A 23838-nucleotide genomic window follows, 5' to 3' on the forward strand; every position below is an offset into this window, starting at 1 on the left:
ATTTACGCTAAACATTCCCGAGCACAGCACACAACTTCTCACCTAAATTATTTTAAATGTATTTCATTAATCTCACAAGAAGGAGGTTAACTCCGAGCAGACACAAGAACAAAAAAATCTTTGTGTAATTTCACTTATGGCATTATCAATACTGGATGTGTTTCAGAAAAGGGAAAATCAGCATGGGATGCATAGCAAGTCAGACCCACCATCAGCACAGCTCCTCTGAACTACCAGAACCTTCCATCACAGTAATTTCTTATAAAAATGACTGAGTTGATAATAATTTTTCTGTGTTTCAACACAACAGAAAGACCTCATTTCCTCTGAACTATATTTTTTTTAAAATCCATTTATTTACCAGTTGCAGTAAACTATGTTCTAACACTGACCTAGCACCAGGACTGGCCACAACTTTCATGCATTCAAACAAGATTTGTTGTATTAGTATTTGCAAGTTGTACTGACACTTGTTTTAGGATTCCTCCTGGAAATAATACGGAGAAGATCTGTTCTTTTAACAGGTGTTATGGTAACTAACCGCCAAAGACTCAACCCACAATGTCCTCCACAGTAAAAAAACCTTACTAAACCATGTAGAGCTGTGTATCAGTCTTAACACACCACAGTTTTCACTGCACTTTGTTCTTGGGAATCACAAAGAGTTGGAAAATGCATTAAGCCAACTTTTGGCCCTCCGAAAATATCCTTGTAGCTCTGGCCTACAGAGAACCATTTTGCCTCCCTGTGCCATCCCTTTTGCAGGAACACCCCTGAGAATGGCCCATCACCAGCCCAGGAGTGGCAGAGTGTCTGAACTCCCCAGTGGCACCAGCTGATAATTCTGTTTATTTAACCAGGATTAGTTTGTGAGGCGACAGAGCTGAGACAGCCACAGACAAGCAACTCTCACTCAATACAGCTGTAAGGGTTTTTGTTATCACCACACAAATACTGCCCAGGACTTATTTAAAAATGAACTATTTGCAAGCCTTACGTGGTAGCATAATCCTATTTATAATTAAATAGGAAGGGAGCTTTATTTGGTTTCAGAAATAAGCTACTGTATTAAAAACCCAGGCAGATATTTGGATGCACTTGCCCACATTCCTGCACATCCACAGCAGACAAAGCAAAAGGAACAAGTCTCCTTTCTGCCTGATGATTTGGAAGAATGGGTTTAACATGAATATAGTGATGTCACTACCCTGGAAATCCATAGTTGGTGCTGCTTTGCACTCCACATTTACTGCCATTCACTGCCTTACCTGGAACTGAATTTTCAGTTCTGCTCTGATATTCCTACTAAAATGTTTGCCAGCAATATTGGTTGAGGTCTCTTTGCAGGACACCTGTGTCCCTACAAGATCCCAGTGGCACAGCCATGCCTTGGGACACACACAGACCAAAAAGCTCCATCAGGAGATCCCAAAAACCCCTTTTATATGCAGATGATAACCAGCATACCAAACCTTCGCAACTAATTAAAACCTGACAGCTTTCTCCAAAGGACTGCTTACAAGCTAAGGGATGTAATGACAAATCACCAAGCTGGTTTCCAATAAAGCAGGAAAATTTTAATCATTTGTTCCAAACAGTTGCAGAAAGATGCATCTGCTGTGACATTTCCACTTGAGCCTGTTGATCCTACGTTTAAAGCTTGAGGGTATTGCACTGCCACCAGATCTCTCCACACTGCTGCTAAAATATGAACTTTAATATTTACGAAATATTTCTAGGTGGAGATTATGGCTCTGAAGCGAAGACTAGCATGGCTCAGTTATTGAGTACCTTTACATTTTCCAGTGAAAAATTTTAACATTTTTTCCAGACTGAGTGTTCATGCTAGGCTAAATTGAACAATCCTTATTTTTACAGATAACAACGTTTTATTTATTAGTTTTTGCATTAGCATTGCCATAGGGCTGTGCTTTCCCAAGACTTTGTGATCTTGGTGCAAGTTAAAAGGTAACACATGGATCTGCAAGGTAACAAACAGATAATATTGGAAATTGATAGTTTCAACACCTTAACATCGTTAGAAATGCCTCCAAAATGATTTTGTCACCCAACCAATTTTTAAATGCTGTGCCTGCTGCTGCAAAAATGCCATTTGTCACATTCAGGTGAGGGCTATCCTGACTGACAGGGTGTGGGGGTTTGTCCCAGCTGCACCCTCAGCTCATCAGCATCATTGGTTGGGAAAGCAGGAATGAGACATCCCTGTCCTGGACCACTGAGCAGAGGAAAAAAAATAAATTGTGCATGTACACACGCTTAACCAAAAGCAGCAGCAGCATTTAAAGCACAGCTCTACTGATAATTTCTCATGTTTTCAGGAACTCAAATACCACGTATTTAATTGAGCAGGGCATGCCTTTTCAAATTTAAACGTCAAGCTTTAAAATTACAGTTGTAAGATGCCACTGCGCTTCTTAAAATACAGAATTTCTTATTACAGGCTTTGCGCTGCAAACTTTGGCAAACAAAAAAAAGATGAAGGCTTTAGAAATACAACAAAGTAAAGTATGAAACCAACCAGTTCAGAAAGATAACTGAAACAGTCAGCAAGCAGGGAGGAAAATAAAATTAAATCTTTCTGGAAATGGTTCATAGTGAAAGCCTTGGAAAAAACCCTGTGATTTCTGCCGTGGCCTGAATGTTAGTAAATAGTGATTTCAATGAGCTGGCCAGACACAGCTAAGCTACACAGTGAATGACAGGCTGCTGAAAAGGTTCCCAATTCCCCAAACAAAATAAAGTCACCAGTTTGGGCCACTGAAGGGTCCAAGGTAAAGCCCCCTCACTCTCAGGGCCCACAGAATTCAAACCATTTCCATTTCCACTTGAGCACTGGCCAAACATCAAACAAAGAAATTCATCTCAACCTTCCTCAATAAAGTAAAACTCAACCTAGACAAAATGTTTATGCAACTCAATCATTATTATGAAAAAAGCAAGCAGTTATGTAAAAGAACGAACACATTTGGGGCGGATGTTTGTGGCTGTCGCTGTTATCCCCAAGGTGAGTGGGAAGAAGGTGAGCTGCACGCCCATTCCATTTTTGTTTCTTTTTGGCAGAAATAGAACGCTGCTTCGGCACAATTTACATTTTCTAATTTAGCATCAAGGTTGTTGGAGGGAAAGCAGCGTGCATTTCTATCAGCAGACAGAAATAACAGCAGCATTTGAGGCAGAATGGAGACATCCTGAGCAGGGTGACAGGAGCCAGTGGGTGTGCTGCTGTCCTGGGCCAGCCAGGCACACAGCTGGGCATGGACTGAGAGCACAGAAAGAAAGGAAAAAGCCCAGCACATCTGCCATTTCACACAGGCAGTGTGATCAGGGTGTTACAAACGCAGCATCAATGTCCCTGCACAAGTCAGTGCCACGGAGCACAGTCCGGGGAGCTCTGACACTTCAAATGGACTTGCACATCCTCATTTCCCCCCAAATCACCTGATTTCCAGTTAAACAATGATTTAGACATCCCTTGCTAGTTTTCCTTTCAGTTCCTGAGCCCCCTCGTTCAGAAAACGCTGCTTTCCCTCCATGGATGTGTTAGAAGCCAGCAAACCTTCCACAGCAGCTTTTGGATTACACCGAGATAGGTCCAAAATCATCTCACTCGAGCATTTCAAGAAAAGCCACCAAATACAGAGAGGCTGGTGCTGATATTAAAATAGCAGTTGGAGCCTTGGCAAACTTCTGACATTCAGGCATCTGAATTATTTTTCTCTGTAGAGCTTGCTTGTTAAAGTGAGAAAACTTGGGGCGGGGGAGCCATGAGGTTTTTTAAAATTGGGGATTACTCTCTAAACACATCTTGGCATGAGAGTGATCCTATCATTCATAATTTCATCTCCTACAGGTTTCACAGTATATGTTATTTAAAGGAATTCATTTCCTGCTGAATGATTTATGAAGGAAAACAGGATGCTAAGGGAAAACATACTGATCAAATGCATCAGAAGTTTTCAATATGAGCATTTACCATGGAGTTATTTCCTTCTCCCTGTCAACTAATCCTGATATTTCTTCTCGCTAGTAAAAACACATACAGTTGCTTAAGATTTCAGTTTCCATAGAAACTGTTATTGGCTGAAGTAAATACAAGATGGAAAAAAGTGTGACTTCCGTAGTCCTGTGAGCATGTTTGCAGCTGCCAGATTTTCACCACCTGACCATTCATTTCTCAGTGTTTAGTGGTGCCTGACATTTTTAGCTGCAGCTCCCTTTAAAGAGCACGGACTCTCTTTTGAGAGGCACTTCCATGCTTGGCAGAAGGTATGTGAGTATTCATAGCTATTCCTTTGTACAAAAGCACATTTTGTGTTATTTGATTTTGCAGACTTTGTCACTGAACTTTAAAAGGGAAAAGATGCCTCAGATTGCACAGCAAACCAAAGCTTGAGAGGGTGTTACCAGGTAATGTGCAAATAAAGGGCAATAAAACATGGCTTCATCACAAGTAGTGATTTTCTCCTGCTCCCAAAATTCCTCTTGCTCCCCTTCCTACCTGATTCTAATACAAACTTAAAAAGCAAAGTCCTGATAATCATTTTATAATCCCCTCACTTCTTTATAAATGTCATTTTACTTTGAATGGAGGCACTTCTTCCTAACATACACAATTAATGTGTCTTTTCTTGTTCCCATAAGAACATGAATTTAATTTTTTCCTCGTGTAGAGCTCTGTGCTGCCTGAGATTTTGCCTTTCCACCAAGGAACCATCCTTTGCATGTATATTGCATTGAGATGGAAAGCTCTGTTACCATTTCTGAAAATAGCAGCTGAAGGCAGCAGGAGCCACCCCTGACAATGTGCAAAAAGAAAACGATGCTAGAGCTTCTCAGGGTCATTTCAGTAGACTGATTTTCATCTCCTGAGCATCAAGTGCTTTGGTAGCCACTAAAAACTGCCTTCTACATGGTCAGAAACCCCAGTTCCTGCCCTGCTCAGGGGCAGCCACACCTTCACTGCAGCACCCAAAAATGTGTTCTCAGCTCCCTGCTGGTGCCACCACATTGCTGTGAGGACTGCAGGGTGAGAGCTGCACTCCTGTGCCTGCAAGGTTCTCTAAAAAACATTGAGGGGATGGAGAAAGCAACCAGAGCAGCTGGGTGAGAAACCCAGGAAGGTGCAAAAACCATGCAAGAACCACCACAAAACATACGGCACTGGACTTAGGGAAAAATGCTATGAAAACTGAATATCAACCCAAACAGGAGAAATAGTAAAACGCTTTGTGCTTCTCAGTCCTTTTTAGAAATGAAGAATACTCATGGCAGTGCACTGAATGCAGCATGAGAACAGACTGAGCTTTGGAAACACAGTCCCTTAAAATCATTTCTTGTGTGGCAGTACACCTCGCACGTTCTGATAACTAACTGTGGATGAAGCTAATGACACTGAAACTTAGCTTACCACAAAAATAGAAAGGAATTACTCTTTTTTATTTAACGAGGAAGTCAAGGCTTATTAAAAAAGACACTTATTTCTATCAAAAAGCAGCAGTAGATCAGAAATACACCAAATGAGGTTTAAAGATTCCCATTACGTTTGTAATGACAACCCATGGGTGAAATCTACTTTTAGAATTCTGAAGAGAGATTAAAAAATTTGCATCAACTGGCAGAAGTCCCCTAATATAAAAATTGGGCAGAAGGAGGGCTGGTGGGGTGATGTAGAGAAAGTCACCTCAGTCTCTTGGTTTGCAGCGGGTGCTCCCAGCTGGAAGCAGAGCTGTGCAAAAGAGCCCCTGAAAAGCTTTGGGGAGCATCCTCCATTCCCAGGGCTCTTCAGCCAAAATCCCAGGAGTTTTACTGAAACCTGGTGCTGTTCAGCTGCTGCCCACACACACATCAATGACAAAAGGCAGCTCATTCACACAGGTGGAGTGTTTCACCACCCTGAGAGCCGGGATTTTCTCCTACCCTTGGTTTAATGCCACTGCTGTCAGAGCTGAAACGTGCTCCAACAAAACCAGCCTTTATGTAACCCAATAAATAAAAGTCACCAAGGCAATAGCTGTGCATAAATTTGAGCTGAAAACATTTTGTTAGAAGAACGTGAATGTCCTCTGTAAAGCAGGTAGCATTTTAAAATAATGTTCTAGACATTGTTAATACTTTATTGCTATTCATCATAGAACCATTAATCATGGTGAACTCATTTGGTATTAATGTGGATGTCATAAAGTACTTCTGTTGCATTTCAATTATAACTCAGCCTTTAAAATGCTGCCAGCACTACATGGAGAGCTTTGAAAGCCAGATATGCATAGTCTGTTCAGAGATAACTACAACTGCTTTCTGGCAGGGAAAAACAACCTTTTCCATTCCCAATGGCCCTCAGGGGGCTGTGCCTGGGCCCAGGGCTGCAAGGAAGAGAGGTCATCCAGACCCAGGAATATTCCTGCCCCAAGATGAGAGTGGGAGAAACATTCTTTTGGTCGGTTCCGTCAGGGCTAAGCAGCAGCAAGGCCAAGCTTTGCAGGCCCTGGGAGATTCCATTTTTTCTCCCATCACTCCTGGGATTCCCTGAGGCACTCTCTTGCTTCCAGAGCTGAGTGCTTGGGCCTTTCCTCTCGTGTGCTGTGTCTGCCCCAACAAAAACACCAGAGAGAACTTGGATCTGCAGCCTGCTGTCTGCGGAGACTGGAAATGAGCGCACAATCCATCAGGGCAAACCCAGAGGGAGCCGATATCCCGACCTCTCTGACAGCAGTTTAACAAACAAACCCAAATCCTCCTCCTTGGCCTCAGGAGGCACTGAACGAGCAAAATCACCAGCACAAAATACAACACGGACTCAAACAAACATCAGCTCCCTGCCACCAGGGAAGCCAAGAACTTGGGTAAGTGCACCTTGACAAACCAAGATTTTTGCTGCCAGCACAGCTTCCAGATGGATTTTACACACAGAATCCCAAGACAACAACAATCCCAACACTTCTCAACAGAAACAGTGTTAAACAAAGAAAAGGCAAAACAATTCTCTTTAGCTGCAGGAACGTTTTTTCTTCTTTTCAACTCTTGCATATAATTCCCATTTTTTTTTATCCAGGTCATCAATGTAACAAGAAAGCACACAGCAAGAATTCCTACCTTGGGAGCTCTGGCATGTTTTCCACATCTGGCATCTTTGACAAGGCTGATATCCAGCAGCTCAGTCTCCTAGAAGGAAAAATTGCAAAACAAGTGATTATTCCATTATTCAAGAAGCCTTGTTGTGTTACCAGTGTCCCACTTCCCACATGTGTTTGTCCAAATGGAGATCAGCTCCCGGGAGAGCTCAGGTGCACCCAGGCAATCCCAGCAGCAGCACTAGGATATTTAGGTTACACAGAAGCCATGAGAGTCAAGCTGATTTCCTGGACTGCCAAACAGCAGCTGCTGTGCTTTTGCTTTAATCCCGTTAATACAATTTTAGCATTTTGATGCTTGTCGCAGAGTGACAAAAGGCAGTGTCACAAACAGAAAACCCTGCCTCTGCAATGGAAAACCTGCTTTTTTATTGCCAGAACACTTTGAAAAGTGCTCATAAACCCCAAGAAGTGTTTTATCTGTAATGATAACAAGGTTCAGCAATTTCAGTGGCTGCTGCTCAGTAAGGCGCAGGCCCTTTTTGACAGGCATTTCACAGCTTGTGTGCTACTCTTGAGCTATGGGCTATACACATGGCACATCACGACAGCTCTGCTGGGCACATTCTTGCCCTCCCCTGCACACAAGGAGCATGAAGAATCCCTTTCCCTGATTTGGGCATTTGGGAGGAGGATGGATGCTGGGGCAGATTGCGGATTCCCAACCTGAAGTGCTCCAGCAGAAGTGTGGCCACACTGCAGGGAGCCTGTTTAGAGAAAATTGCACTTTTGGGATGGTTATTTTTGCTCTCGCTTGCCTGAAAGAGGACAAGAGCATCAAAACCTGCAGAGATTAGAAAGAAGCATTGGCAGGGCGATAAGAGGTGGAAATAACCCAAACTCCACCAATACTCAGGGCACATGGACACAAGCACTCTTCTGACAGTGCAGGTGAAACTTGAAATAAAAACAATTCACAATTAAGTGCACTGGAGGGCTTTGAGTCCTTTTGACTGAGGTAATCCATATGGCCATTAAGATCCTGGCAGGAATGAAAACTGTGGAACATGAAAACTGTGGAATACGAAAACCATGGAACATGGCAGAGCTACATAGAACTCAGGTGGGAAACAGGAATTGTATTTACAACACCCAATAATACCCACACGCCAAAGTGGTCTCGAGCCCATGGGGGAATGTTCCACAGAAGCTCCAGGCACGTGCAGACCATAAAAAATCAGATTTCCCCAACTGAAAGGACTAAGGAGCACTAAAAATAAAGGCTTCAGCAGCAAAAACATGAGGGAAATTAAATATGCTGAAGAAAAATGGATCTTACAGATCACAGAGATGCTGAGCCACACAGTGTGACTTTCAAAAGGTTTTTTTTTATTTGTCTGGTATTCTGGTTTTTAAAAAAAAGAGAAGAACAACTAAGAGAATTAGTAATTTAGTCACTTACAAAAGTACAACTAGACCTCCCTAACACAAACAGACCCTTTTAAGTGGAATAGCACACATGAAAAACAGACACGAAAAAGGGAAAAGGGAATGACCAGCACTGCCAAGGACCTGCACAGCCCTGCCCAGGTTTGCATCCTCACAAGTGGAGGAGGATGAGGAGGCACAGGGCTGGTTTGGAGTTTGGACCACTGCTTTCAAGCTGCTTGCATGCCACCAAGCCATGTGCAGAAAATGTGACACCTGAGGATCCAAGAACCGCCAAGGGCAGTCTAAGAGTGAGGGAAAAGGAGATTTTGTGGGGCTGCTTGGCTCAGCCCACTGCCAGGGCTGTGGGAAAGGCTGATGCCCCTCATGGCCTTCCTGCCCTGTTACCTCTCTGGCAGAGAACACAGGGCTTGTCATCCCATCCCCAGAATCCTTTCCATCCCTATCTGACAGCATCATTTAATATAAATAGATGAGAGCAGGAGCTGCATCCATGCAAGTGCCTCTGCAGGCAGGTTCAGTGGGGCTTGGATAAATCAAAACTCATAATGGGCCATTTCTTAGTGCTTTGGTTCAAAGAAACCTCCTGGAATTCCCTCACCCCAGGCACTTGCTTTCATCTTTCAAACAGCTAATTAAGAGGGCAGAGATCAGCTTCCTTGCAAGTCAGAGGAAATACCATTTCCCTATTGCAAAACGCAGGGGGACTTTTGCAAAAGGAAAAGACACTCGAGCAGTGGCCAAAGAAATGCCACATTTCCTGTGCAGCACAACAGCCCGAGCCCTCCTCCACCTAAATAAACAGGAGTTCTGTTAATGACTTCCTCCAGGCAGGCTTGGAAATGCACTCTGTGTGACAGGGGGCATGGAAACCATAGCACATTATGGGAGGGTAAAGAAAAATGCAAATTCTCTAAACAGAGGAAAGTTGGGACTTGCAGAGACCTCCAGTCATTGCTGCTGGGATTTAACCCTGCAATAGAGAAACATCTCTTAATGCAACTGGTAGATGCCTCCAGTCATTCATAACATAAAACATCTGGGGCAGTCACTAACCCTCCCACGTTTGTTTCCAATCAGCAGCCCAGACAGAGGAGCATTCAGAGAGGGCTGCATTGTGCAATCTCACTTTTATGGCTGAGCACACGCTCACAAAAGCAATGAATTGTGCAACCCTCACTGTCTGCTTGAGCACTTGTAATTAGGCCCATCTGAATTTAATAGAACACCACCAATTTACACCAGCTGAGGGTCTGGCTCGCTTCTATTTCACACTGCCCAAAACGATGCCTGCTGACTGAGTCACGGTGCCTTGGGAAGGTGCTGGTGGCACAGCCCCAGCCCCAGAGCAGGAATTCTGCTGGGCACCACTGCACAGCTCTCCTGGAGCAGCAGCAGGGCCTTCAAAGGTTGGCCCATACATTGCTAGCCAAATAAACTTTGGAAAACTAAGCTGGTTTTCTAAACAAGCACCTTTTATTGCTACTGCATGGCAACATCTGGTCCAAGTTTTCAAAGGGGCAAAGCCAATTTGCTGAGACAAACTTCAAACAGAGAGTCAAACAACACTTTCTATTGGGAATAGCTAATCAAAATGAAATACTGCTTTAATATTGAAAGTCTGTTTTATCATTCTCTGAACATGAAAGCACTGAATAGCTCTAGAAGAAAAAAAAATGTATGCAGTTCTGTGCTATATTTATTTTATTCAACATTTTAAATAATAAAACCACATGACTACTGTCCTAACAATATGTCAGAAAGAAAAGATTAAGAACAATACTTGAATCTGATGAGGAGGAATTGCAGAATCAAATGGTGGTGGAATCACCATCATGCCCTGGGCAACCACTGCAGTGTCACACCACCCTGTGTGAAGAATTTACAAGTGGCAAAGAAATGACAAGCTATGCTAAAGAACTACCTTAGGTAAACAGGTATGGAAATTCATCCATTTACAGCCCCTTATGGAATACATGTCACTCAGATTTCAGGGGTTTGGACAGTGATCCATCAGCCACACCCTGATTAACCCCAGGATGAAATCCTCCACAGTGGGATGGAACATCTAACACCAGTTCCAAAAGGGTGCTTGCAGAGCTAGGGGATGTCACATATCATTCCTCTGCTCAGAGCATACCTATTTTTCCTTATTATCAATGAGAATAAATTGAATGAAACACAGCAATTTGTCTCCTCATCCCAAAGGAACACTGTGGAGGACTGGTGGAAGTGATTTAACAGAAACCTGCACTGACAGCTACAAGCAGGAACAGCAAGGCTGTCACTGACTGTAAGTGGAGCTGTGCTTCCCCAGAAGTGCCATTCTATAATTCTGCATCCCACCAGAGAGACACAGTCCCTGAAGAAGCTGTCTCCATGCTTCCTCCTGGCAGCACACAATCCAATTATTGGCATCAGAATGATGGGCTGTGTCAGTAGGGCAGCAGCAGAGCAGCACGTACACCTCCCATCAGCAGGAGAACTCAACAACACCCAAGGCTTGGGCTGCACAGCTGTCCTACACTAATTCAATGGCAGGACCACTGGGCTTGGTATCACAGACAATGGAAAATTTTCTAAAAAAATCCCTTGAACAAAATGAGAGCAGAATGATTTCTTACTACCCAAAATGTATCATCTGTAAATTTGAGCTTGTGCTAATCTTTACTGGGTGGTCACCAGTTCTTAATTCCAAAAGACTTGGGGGACCTCAGCAAGGCAAGAACCAGCATTTGTTATTTGACTCAACTGCTCTGAGAAAGAGCTCTAAATACCTTTTAAAAAAATACATTTATATCATACATGTATATACACACACACACATATATATATATAAATACCTTAAAACATATATATATATATATATATATATATAAATATCTGAAAGGTTTCCTGGCACTTCAGGAAAAACCTCCAAGCAGAGTTGGATGACATCCCTCCTCCTGCAAGGCCCCCATAGGAAGCATTCCTCTGGAAAAACAAGCCCCAGACTGAAAAGTTCTGGCTATCTTAATAATACAGAGTGTCTCAGTGTATCCCTGGAGTTGTAAGAACAGCAATATCTTCTAGTAGAGGGAAAATGATCTGTGGTTTATATAAAGCATAAAACATTGAGCTATTAGGACAAAAATGAGAGGGAATTTTCATGCTAAGTGCCCTTTTAATAATGAAAGCGAAACAATTCTTCTGCAGCTATGCATGGAGCTCTTTGCTGCTTCATCAAAGGAAAATTTCATTTACTTGGATTTACAGATGCTGTGGCTGAGCAGCCTGGAAACGGGCACAGAGATTTAACAACACAAATCTGAGGAGTGCAAAGAAACTGGAAGCAGAAGAACACAGTAAAGATTTGCTGCCTGCCTTCATCCCAGCAAGCTGACCATCACCAACAGGCAAAGGACACAGGGAAGGGCCAGCGTGCTCTGATCAGCCACCATTGCAAGTGTTAGAACAGTGGAAAGAGAGGAAATTGCCATACCAGGTAAGACTTCAGCCACTCATCAGTCTCAGCCAACTGATGCTACAGTTCAGCCCAAAGTCACCAGTGCTGATAAGCTCAGCTTGGTCTATAAAAACACTTCCCCTTCAGTCAGAGTGTCAGTAAATACTCCAAGAACCAAGCCACAATCTTTAACCTTACAGCCTAAACACACAAGACAATCAGTGAATAAAGGAGCAATGGGTTTGTGAAGGGATCCCCCAGCAGGACAGAGGAATCCCACATGCTTCATGAACATGGCATCTCCTTATGCCACTGCTCTCCCTTCTCAGGAAAGGCTCCACTATGAGAACACTCAACCCCAGAAGCTTCTCATCCCAACAACTTGGGTTTGGTGCAGCATGCAGCGGGAATTGTATGGACAGGAACACCCTGAATGTAGCTGGTTGGGTCTGGTTTGGATCTGCTAAAATTGCTCTCACACCGCTGCCCGTCCCACTCACACAGGCAGGGAACAACAGCAGCAAAAGGAGAATTCATCAAGTGCAGCCATATTCAAAAATGAAAAGAGCTGGGGGCGGACCTGCTCCAGAAGAAAGTCCAAAAGCACCTTGTAGGCAGCCCCCATAATGGTACTTGACTGATTTTTATTCACACAGCTGAGAATAACCTGGCAATTTGTAGCTTTAGAGTCACAGGCAAGAGTACAGTGAATTGAAGTTTAAGCAGTATGTTAAAAAACCCAAAAAAACCCAATATTTCTATTAAGAAACTTTTCCTTTCAAATCACAACTCAAAACATGTATGATTATAATGATTAAACGCCTGCCCAAGAAGGGATCTATCATATTTTGGGGGTGATGTTCTCACGCCATTATTTCCCACTGACAGGGGATCACAGACTACACAGAGATTATGGGTTTTCCTCTGAAGCAAGCAAAATGTGTTATTTTCAACAGAGAGCCCCAAACAGTGAACAGCAGGAGCAGAGACTCTCACCCCACATGGAAAACCACTGCACAACCCTTGCTGCATCACACCTGACAGTGTGACAACCTGTCCATCAACAAAAGGTTTTTCCAAGACTGAACGAGATTCAAGGCTTTTGAACTTTTGAAAAGCCCCTTTTTTAATGCATGCAGCATAAGTTGGAGGCACTTAAACAGATATCAACAAATTAATGGCTCTGGATGTTTAATGTTAGATCCACTTTAGCAGGCGAGGGTGTTTTTGGCAGAACTGCACTGCTCTGGAGTTGTTCTCCTTCTCCTTCTGACTAGCTGGGTTTGTGGAGGGGTTTGGAGACTGCACATTCATGCCAACAGCACAGAGCGTTTGGCTTGTCTGCCAAGACAAGCATTTAAACAAGAAATGCTTTTTACAGATCTAAATGTAACCCAATGGGGAGATCAGGGGCTTGGAGCTGCTCTGCTCCCCACACAGCACAGGGAGTTTTTATGTTAAGGACAAGCACAGCAATCCATGCCCTATTTACAGGCATGGACAAAGAGAATCCACTAAAAACTGCATGGAAGCAGAATGTGCATCCCTGCCAGCTCCAGCCCTGGCATGTGCTACTGAACTGGAAATCACAGGCCAGGCACAATTCCAGCTGCAGGCTCCAGCTATAACACGCTGCTGGAGCACCAACAACAGCAGCTGAAACCCTGCACAACCTGGACACTGGGAAGAACCCCAAGCACCTACAATTTCAGAAAAGGGAGCAGAAACAACCCCCGCAGCTGCGTGCACGTTAGTCTGACAGGCAAAGCTTTGGAGGAGATGATCAAAGGAGTATTAATCACATGAAGGTAAAACAACAAAAAATAAGATTCAGCATGAGCTTGCTGGCCAGATCATACCTCAGCTTCTAATTTTTCTTTTTTCTTCGTACAGGAAGCTTTTCCCTGCCTGAATTCTGATTACTGACATGAGCTGGAACTGGCAGGTCATCATCCCAAACTCTGGTCGCCAGTACCCTGAGGTGCACTGAACCTGAGAAGGTTCCAGAAGTGATCACAGAACCCAGCACAGGCTCTTGTTAGCAGAGACTCAGAGCTTGGCTTCCACCAATCAGCTAAGAGGGGGATGATTATTGTCTATGAATGCTTGCATTGTGTAATCAGCTGAGAGGAAGAGGAGCTATTCAATCCACAAAGAAATAAGAACTGAGTTATATGGATTCTAATAAGTGTGGGCAAAATTAGGACTATTTTTTTCTTCAGAATTTGAAAGCAAAAATCACTTTTAAAAAGGGGTTTGAGATGTGTTTCTGAATACTAATACATGCACTACACAATATCCATAAACACAGAGCACAGAAAATATTTTTTCTAAAGTAACTCTATTTATTCACAGCTAAATCTTTGCATCCTCACCACTCCAACCACCAGGCAGCTTTATCTGCAAAGTTACCACTGGATAGTTCAGAGAGCAATTCATTAAATGCTAATTTGCAAGGGACCTATCTGGCAAGTGCTGGTACTCCAGCAATTTCAGAGGAGATTTCTACTTGCAGGCTGCTTAGGTGAAGCTCAGAAAAGGCAGCAGAAGAGGGAAAAGCTTTTCGCAGGCAGATCCTGGGCTGTTGGCTGCTCTCAGGGAGGATGAAGCACACCAACAGCATCAGCTGAAGGTGTCCACGCACACCAGAGAGGTGAGAAAGCTGCAGGTGGGGGCACAGCAGCTCCCTGAGGAAGCATTGCTTTGTTCTGAGGGAAATCCTGATTTGCTGCTTCTACAGGCACAGTCCCTAGTGCAGGGGCTGGGCAGCAATTTTCCATGTTCTCCTCCCTGTGCTGAGGCACAAACTCTCACTCCATCCTCCCACAGCCCCTTTCCACTTCACCTGCTCCTGCCACACTTGAATTTCCCTTATTACCTCCATTTGCTGCTTACCTTGTAAATACAAATGAGTTTAAAACAGTTACTTGTTCGGTGTTTATTAGGGAATTAATTAGAGGGGAGTAAGAATGTCTTGCTAATTTATTCTTTACAAGCTGTAATCATTATTATTTTTGCACGCTCTCAGGGTTTATGGATAAGTGCATCTTAAAAATCAAAGCAAAAAAGGAACAAAAAAAAGAATCCCCAGACCCGAATCAGTGGGTGAATCTCTACAGATTTAATTTACATTCATCTGCTGTTAATCTGAATGCATAATATTCTTCACCATTATTTTATAAATCTCTAGCTGGAGCTGGGAAATTATTTTTATTGAAGTATTTGCATGCGCATGCCTCAGATAGTTTTTGTCTTGGCAGCTGTGCCTGAAATTGGGATTTACACGGAGCGAGGAAATACGGGTCACTCTGCAAACACAGCAGAGATGAAGTCAATGGCAACTTGTTGGAGGACCTTGAATTCTTGCCAGGCCACGTTTCCCAAAATATTTTGCACTGCACCACACTGAAGCCTCAATTAGCAGCTCCTCTCTCCTCTCCAGCAGGAGCCAGCTGCTCTGAGCACCAAAGGCACGGACACAGAGCAGAACCAAGCTGGAATTCAGCAAAAAACCTGCACAGGTGGGTGAGTAGCTCTGCTCATCCTTCATCAAACTGAAAAAGGCACTTTTCTTAACAGGGATCACTTCTGCCTACACCTGAAGTGTGCCAATAGCGGCAATACACTCAATGTACTCCAAACTTTGCATTTTATTCCTTGCCTGAATCCAGGACTTTGGGGCTGTTACAGGCCAGGGAATTTTTGCTAACTGTGTCTTGCTGGCAGCACAGATACAAGAAAACATGAAAAAATATTTTCCTCTCCTATCAGGGCACTCTTTGGCTGTTTCCTGTTTATATTTTCTCCTGCTATGTGGAACTAAAAGCAAGGCAGCAAAGCCAAGGTTAGCCCTGCTGCCTAATGATGTTTCTTTATTTAGCAGCTCGTTTGACTGCAGTTGCTGCTTTCTCCCCCAGAAACGTTCTCAGTTCTGTTCTCTGGAGCATAATTATTCCAAGTACCTTTCCCCCAGCAGCAGCACACCAACACTTCTTGACTTTGCAAAAGTTCAAGTTCCTGAAGGTGACTGAAACACAACTTAAAGAAAGTACTGAAGGACTCAGTCCTGGCAGGGAAACACAAAAGAGGGAGAGGACCCAAACACTCTGCAGGTCCCCCAAGCCTCTATGAATCACCATTTTTAAAAACCTCAAGGGCATTTTTCATGGCACACCCAACCTGCAAGCCTGAATAATAACACCCAAACACACTGCTTTGAATCCATTTGTATCTCATATTGCCAGAAAAATCATCTCACTTCCCCAGTGCCCTCCCTGACACGACCTGGATGTCAGCTCTGCGTTTCTTCTCCAGACTTGAACCTCTCAGCATGAAATAATCCTGCTGGATGATTGCCTGGGCTGGGCTGGGTTGGTTGTTATTATTCTTAATGCAGCAGCCAAGGTGATTTCACCAATTTCCTCAAATGAAGCTGCAATTTCTGAAATAAGGCACATCCCAGCGAAAGAGATGAATGGGAGTCAGAAATGGTTTTGGGAAATGGTTCATGCATGCTCCAAAGTACCTCCTGCATGTGGGAACATCTAATGCCTTCCTGCTTGGAAAAACACCTGTGGATTTCAACAGTCAGCAAGGTTGTGCTACAACATCTGTGAAAACACAGCCAAGTTTGGACAAGAGACTGAAACATCTCCTTTCACACACAATGAACTTAAAAACCCAGAATATATGTGCATGCTGTTATTCTCAAAAGGCATAAGGGAAATTAAGTGTTTAAGTGTTTAATCTGGCATTTCACAATTTCTAAGTTGTTAAGCTTGTAGCTTAAGTAATGTCTTGTTTCTTTCTAAATAAAATTTCACGTGTAATGAAATTATCATTAGGAGTCAAGGGTATGATTTAGCACGTCTTTCAAAGCAGGCTAGGCTGCATCCAGAACAACACCAAAAGTGCTATTATTGAGTAAAAAGCAGGGTAGTTTGGGAAAAAAAATACTCACATGCTTAGAAAAGGAATGATTTTTCTGTAATGACGTAGATTGAGAAACAGCTATTTTTGTTAACATCTTCAAAGAGACTATTTGAGTTATGGCAAGTAAACAGAGGAAAACTAGGAAAACAGCTTTTTTTTCCTCTCAGAAAGATGATGGTTTGACAAGCAGCAATGAGACAGAAGAGTCAAGAGTGACCACAATGAACGTGTTCTACCTGATAATGGGCAAACACAAAACTGGCAATTCTCTCAAAAGCAAGCAAATAAACACAGGGACTTGTGACACTCTTTCCTCCACACCTTTACATATATTCCTGTTACAAAACTTGCCTCTTTTGTAACAAGTAAAATCCCCCCTCAGACACATGATGCAACATTTTATATTTCTGTTTTAGCCTGGATTATCTCCAGGATCTTCCAAACCCGATCCAAAACCCTAATCTGTGTATCAACAGTTGTGAAAATGTGGGTATATGACAGCGTAATGGCATTCTCACTTCCTTTCCCACAGCAAATACAATTTTCCATTCAGAAAAAAAAATTGCAGAAACACCTTTCATTTCTCTGAAAATCTGGCTTTACTGACAGTCCAGATTTACCTTTTTCTGTACAGAAAAGTCTCTAAAATACTACCAGTGTGTAACTGTTCTTTGAAATAAGTTTTTATTGAGGCTGGTAGAGGCTCAGTCTCTCTCAGTAGCCTCAGCCTTTCAAAAGGATTGTTTACCACTTCAATTAAAGGAACAGAATAGCATCACCAATTAAAAAGATGAAGGAGATGGAGTTTTATATTAAACTTGAAATTACCCTTATGGATAAACAAACCTTAGCCAATTATTGCGGCAGCAAAACAAATTAAGATACAGTCTCAAACCAGATTAAACACGAGATTAATTTCCTCGACAAGGACTTGCCCAACATGGGAGAGCTCAGCAGCCACAGCCCTGAAGGAGGAACACAGATCATCCAGGCACTGGGAAAGCACCAGCAGGAATGGCATTTTAACACTTCCTCCACTATTTTGTGTAACTTTTGTTACGAGTTCAACAGACTCGTTTGTGCTACAGGAAGATCCTATCAATATTTGAGCAGCACATCCGACCTCCACCAAATAAATCAACCCATCTCGACTTTTATTGCCCCAGATATGGAATCCACATTTGATCATCTCATAAATAATTGCTCACCTCTGATGCTCAGCAGAGTTTGAATGGGCCATTATCAGGCAGAAGCCTAAATAACGTACTATTGCTGCTCCATTGATGGCACACAGTCTCTCCCCCTCCAAAATTCATAATTAAAGAAGCAGCCTGGGCACATCGACTCTGTTCACCTCAGAAATATTGGAGACATTTGTTTCTTCTGCACCTGCCACACAGGGACAGCAATCTGCACACTGCATTGTCCCCAGAAACAAATCCCAAGGAAACATCAGCAATGCAGGGAATGGAGCTCAACGTCCACTAGTGTCTGATGGATTTGGTTTCTGAAGGGATTTCATGCTCCATCAGAATCACACTAAACACCAGACACTAGGAAGAAACAGGAAAAACCATTTCCAAGCTGGATTTATAAAGTAAACTGTGGAAATAGGCAGAGTTAACATTTACTTTGGCCGCAGAAGCCCTCCTGAAGTTTCCCTGGAATACAGAGCTGCTCCTCGGGGCTGTGTCAGCGTCTGTGCCTCTGGCAATAAAACGTGCCCTGTGCAGAATCATCGCTTCTCCCTTTAGATGTGCATGGGGCAAGTCCCTGCTCCTCTTCTCTTTCAACCCCAACATGCGTTTTCAGAAAATCAGAAAATTAGTTTCCAGAATGCTTTAGGTTATTTCAAAAAGGAAAAAAACCCCAAAAAAAAAAAAACAAAACAAAAAAACCAAAAACCACAACAACAACAACAAAAAAACACAACCAAAATCAAAAAACCCAAAAAAAAAAAAAACCCACCAAACCAAACCTTCTTGTTGATACTTGACAGGAAAACCCATCTATTGCTATGGCAGTCACTGCCACTCACCACAGATCTTCCTGCATGTGCAGCTTCCTGAGCATAAAGAGATTGGGGGGGGGAAAAATCTGATTTGAATTTCTGATGTCATCTCTATGGTGTTGATCTTAGACATGTTAACAGTGGCATGCAGGTTAACATATGTCTCTCACATTGTGGAGTCAATATCCCACCCAGAGTAAATCTCAAAGTTCAGCATGCCCCGAATTAAATCCTGTAATGACTCCTAAAGATGGCCATACAATCTCTAATGTCAATACCATACTCTGGTCCATGGTTATAATTTGTTCAGTCAATAATTCACCACAGTCTATTAAACTTAGTACTGGCTTCCTCAAAAGCGCTAAAATAAATGTTTAAAAGACTCCCAATGGCATATTTATAGTTATCTATAATTGGCTCTGCAGCATCACAGGAGCACATCATGGAAATTATATATATAAATCAGAGCACGATCCTAATTTCACACTTATTCTCCAAGGGTTGGCATAAACAATCTCAAAGCCTCCTGTAGTTCGTGACAGCCTGAATCCACAGCCCAGGCTGCACAGCCAGCAAGGCTCCTCTGAGTTTTGTTCTGCTTTGGCTGCATCAGGACTCTGAGCAGAAGCTGAAGGCCAATCCCCAGCTCACTCTTTGTTGTTAAAAAAAAACAAACCAAACAAAAGAAGAAACCAATACAAGCAGGCAGCGCAGAAGCGCTGAATCTTTTCAATATCTTGTTATCTATCTTTGTGATAGATATGAACTCCATAAGAAGTCAAAAAACAAGGAGGAAAAAAAAAAAGGCTGGCTGGCAAATGTTGATGCACAGCAGCTCATGTTATAACACACACTGCTGGATTCCTTTTTCCATCCATATGCCAGGAACAATTGACCTAAGGCAAGGCTTTTTTATTGCAACTTTTGGCAGATCCAGTCAATATCCATTATTTACAATTATGCCTTTGTGTGTGTGTTTCCACAGTAGTATCTCTGCCTAATTGTCAAGCCCAGATAGGACTTTGCCATATAATTATTCAAAATGCATTTGGTAAGTGATGCAGAGGGAAGATGCAGGAGGAAAATGATACCAGTATGAAATTACATTCCTAACAGCACTCTGCAGTGCATCTCTCTAAACACAAAGTATATGGCAAGCTAGCACTAAAAACCCTCTACCAAAACCCTTCTTTGTTCATGTTTCCTTCAGTAATTCAACACCCTTTGTTTTCCTATCTGTGGTGAGCAGCAGCTGGACCTGCACTGCAAAACCCCACTGGTACCACCCCACAACACAGATCCTGCTCAGGGCTAAATCCCACAACACAACAGTCCTCTAGACCCGTGCTCTAAACAGAAATCCCACGTCCCACACCAGGGTGACAGGGCTGGGGGACAGCACCTGGTGTAAGCACAGACCTGCTGCCCACAGAAGTGGCAGTCCAAGAGTTAAACTCAGCTTTAGTTCAGCTGAGCAGACTATGGAGTTTCTTTCAGCTGACAAATTTTTGATGTGGTATTTCAAGAGGGAGATAAATTTAATCAGTTTACTGTGAGTTTGTCACGATACAAAATCACCTAATGGCCAGAGGTCCTGAACTTGCCCCTGAATAGTTGAAGGCAGATCAGGCAGGTACCAGTTTAATATCCAGCTACATCCAAGTTCCTCTCTTCTGCTCCTGGGACAGCCAAGATATTTTCTATGGAAAGGCAGAAGGGAGAGGCAGGGGGCAGCCACAGGAGTGTCAATATCAAGTACATGCCACAAAACACACTCTGTCTGTACTTGCTTTCAGGGCTCTTTGCAAGTAACCACATCCTGATGCCCCTCCCTTGCTTTCAGGCTCCTTTATGTGAGCATCTTCCAGTGAGTGATAAAGGAAGCCGCAGGCTGGAATGTGCAAATGCAGGGAGTGTGGGAGTTGCTCAGTTCCCCCAGGAACAAGTGGCATAAGCACTAGCAGTGCTAATGGAGGATCAGCTAATGGAGGATTCCCCTGAGACACCAGCCTGTCTGAATCGCCTCCCCTGTCAGCACTCCTGGAGGACAGGGGAGCTCTGGCAAAGCTGCACTCCCAGCATCTTTCTAAGCCAGCCAAATTAGCCTAAATGAACAATGGCAGGCCAAAAAAAGGCTGCAGCAATATAATTTGGCTTTGTGCTAAATATAGTACAACAGCACACATTCTGTTCTGAAGTGCAACTCCAACAAAAAGCAAAAGATAACTTCTAAAGCCTCTCAATATTTTCCTTTGCACATCCCTGTGAAAGATGAGAGATCAGGCATTGCCCAATGCCTGATTTGCAATCCTTGAGCAAAAATGGTCAAGCAGACTGACACACCAGTACAAATAACCTGACCAGAATCAAGTGGCAGCAGAGCTCAGTGCCTCATGCACTGCTCATGAAGGGAGTCTAGGAAGGAAAACTGGAAGACAAAACCACAAAATGGATCAGTGCAGCGATCCCTGTGCCACTTGTGCCTCTCCCAAGGCAAACAAGTGATGGAAGGAGCTGTTCTGCTCCTCTGCTCACGTGTGTCTCCCCAGTGCCCCGTCTGAGCAGCTCCTGCTCAGCTGAGAGCACCCACCAGTCAACACAACCTGATGAGCTCAGTCCCACTCCAATGGGAGAAATTTGAATTTCACACAGTTCGGGGTGACAAGCATTTCAGCGGGCTCTTGTTGGCATGCTGAGACGACAGAGCTCATCATTTCCTTTCATTTCATTTTTGCTGTTTGCAGATAGGAAGTACTTGTTAACCAAGACACCAAGAAAAGGTAAAATACTTCTAAGCTTGCTGCAGAAGCGCTGAATAGTGAGAAAATGCTAAGGGTCAAAAAGACTAAATTCCTTATCCAGCTCCAGTACCCTGCCAGCTCTGCCTCCCCACTAACATCACCCCTGAGATGCTGCCATACTGCCACAGGCACAAGTGCTCATACCGGATTTTCTCTCCTCCATCCTTTCCTCTTATTCCTCCAAAGACTCCTCTGTCCTGGCATGCCCTCCTCAGGCTCACCATCTCCAACCCACCATTTGTCTATTTTGAGTTTTTTGTGCATGTACAAAAGTGACCTGGGAAGGCTGTGCTTCATTCACACATTGCACAGGGCTCAAGGTTTGGCCATCCAGGTGCAGGGGGAGACAGAGCTGCAGCTCTGACTGACCAGCACATGGAGAGGAGACACAGGTAAGGCATTTTGGAAGGCCAAACCTGCCTTCTCCCACAGGTTCTGCTTTGGGAGGAGTTTGGAGCAAGAAGAAAACACAGCCGATTTCAGAACACTCACCTGGAAAACAGATAGCAAAGTCTGCTTTTTGCCTTGCCCTTAGAAATGAAGATACTGAGACATTCCCTAGTAATGCTGCCTGATCACTTTCTGTAAGAAGAAAGTTAACCCTCTCTTCCTCTCTAAAGAAGCTCATTTCCTTCCAGTTGCTATCCTGCAGAAATAATATGCCTTGACTCACAAAATTTGTGTTTAGTAACCCACAGCAAGCAACAGAACGTGTCTGCACTCGGGATCTAAGAAAAAAGGAAACTGTGTTTGTCCGCCCACAACCAGGCAAGCCAAAATTATTTGGGGGATAATTTGAATTCACACATGTGTTTAAAAATATATATGGAAACGTACTTTTGGTTTGTTTAAACCAAGGGTGTATGTCAAGGACCATCAGCTTCAACTCCTCCTAGACTTTGATGGCTTGTTTAGCCACCAGGGAGAAGAGGAAGTTATTTCTTTTTGCGGTAAAAAAGAAAAATAAACAACCCCCTCCACTCCTCCAAACCCACTCCTCCTCACTCACACACACCAGAAGACCCAAAGGCAAACAAACAACAGCCCCAGAGGAAATAAACTTCAAAAAAACCAAACAAGCATAAAATTCCTTAAAGTGTGCCACCTTTCAAGAGAACATTTGGCACCCACTTCAAAATAACAAACAGGGACATGCAGCCCATGTATCTCCTCCCTTTAGAAATAAATTGAGAGTTGCTGTGATACTTCAGAGATCCATCAACAACAACCAAAATCTAACCAGTGAGGCTTTTTCGTGTGTGTGTCTGCAGGCCTACAGTGTTGACAGATTCTGCCATCTTCAAAAGATATATTGTTGAATTGTTTGAATTGAACTCACTCTTTAAAGTTGGCAAGTCACACCTAAATTTCCCAAAATATCATTTTTGATTACCTGGAAAAAATAATTCTGGTTTGGGCATTCTCCACGTCACCAAAAAAAAGCACATTCAGGGCACGGGCATACACATGACAGACACATCATGTACATAACACCTTGTATTTTATAGTTGTGGCCAGTGATCCAAAATGACAACAAAAAATTTAAACAAGCTTATGTGATATAAGATTCTTTAAATCATGAATTTAGGCTTTTTTTTTTTTACATGTTCTTGATCCAGTTTTTATTTTAAATTTTTATTTTAAAACAAATTTATTTTATTTTAAAATTTTCACCTACAGGAGCATGAAAATTCCTGTCAGAACAAGCAAAAAAATCTGTTATGTCATGATGGAACTGCAGAAATTGGGACTTTTAACAAAGCACCAAACAGGATGAGGTTTAAGTTTCAGAGATCTATAAGCATCTGAAGGAATCAGTGAACCCAAAGGTAAAAATAACAGCAGGAATTACACCACTGATTTCAACAGCATCAGGTTCTTATCCTGCCTGCCCAAACTTAATTTCTTTTGTGTCAGTCGATTATGCCTTGGCATTTTGCCCTCCTGTAGCGAGCCACAATTTGTAAATTAGTTTTCAAGGTTAAAAAAAGGTGCAAGGAAATGAGATTTCCTACTGCCAACCCAACATCACCATGAAGCATTGCAGCAGCTTTCCCAAAAGTGCACATATTGGTCACTCTCCTGATAAAAAAAATTAAAATAAATTCTGAC

The 23838-nt window shown here is 43.0% G+C and overlaps 1 protein-coding gene across 3 annotated transcripts in view; it reads right to left on the minus strand.

The window, feature by feature from the left end:
• The window catches only part of PLCB1 (phospholipase C beta 1), a 284895-nt gene that overhangs the window by 210458 nt on the left and 50599 nt on the right, over positions 1-23838 (minus strand). For all 3 annotated transcript variants that reach the window (XM_054290430.1, XM_054290432.1, XM_054290431.1), the window contains exon 3: positions 7111-7179. In XM_054290430.1, coding sequence (XP_054146405.1) covers positions 7111-7179 — 69 coding nt within the window. The remainder of the gene's footprint in view (positions 1-7110; positions 7180-23838) is intronic.

The sequence above is a fragment of the Melozone crissalis genome, unplaced genomic scaffold (genome assembly GCF_028551555.1).
Source record: "Melozone crissalis strain CALT ecotype California unplaced genomic scaffold, PUWL_Pcris_2 ptg000081l_1, whole genome shotgun sequence".
NCBI classification, from domain to species: domain Eukaryota; kingdom Metazoa; phylum Chordata; class Aves; order Passeriformes; family Passerellidae; genus Melozone; species Melozone crissalis.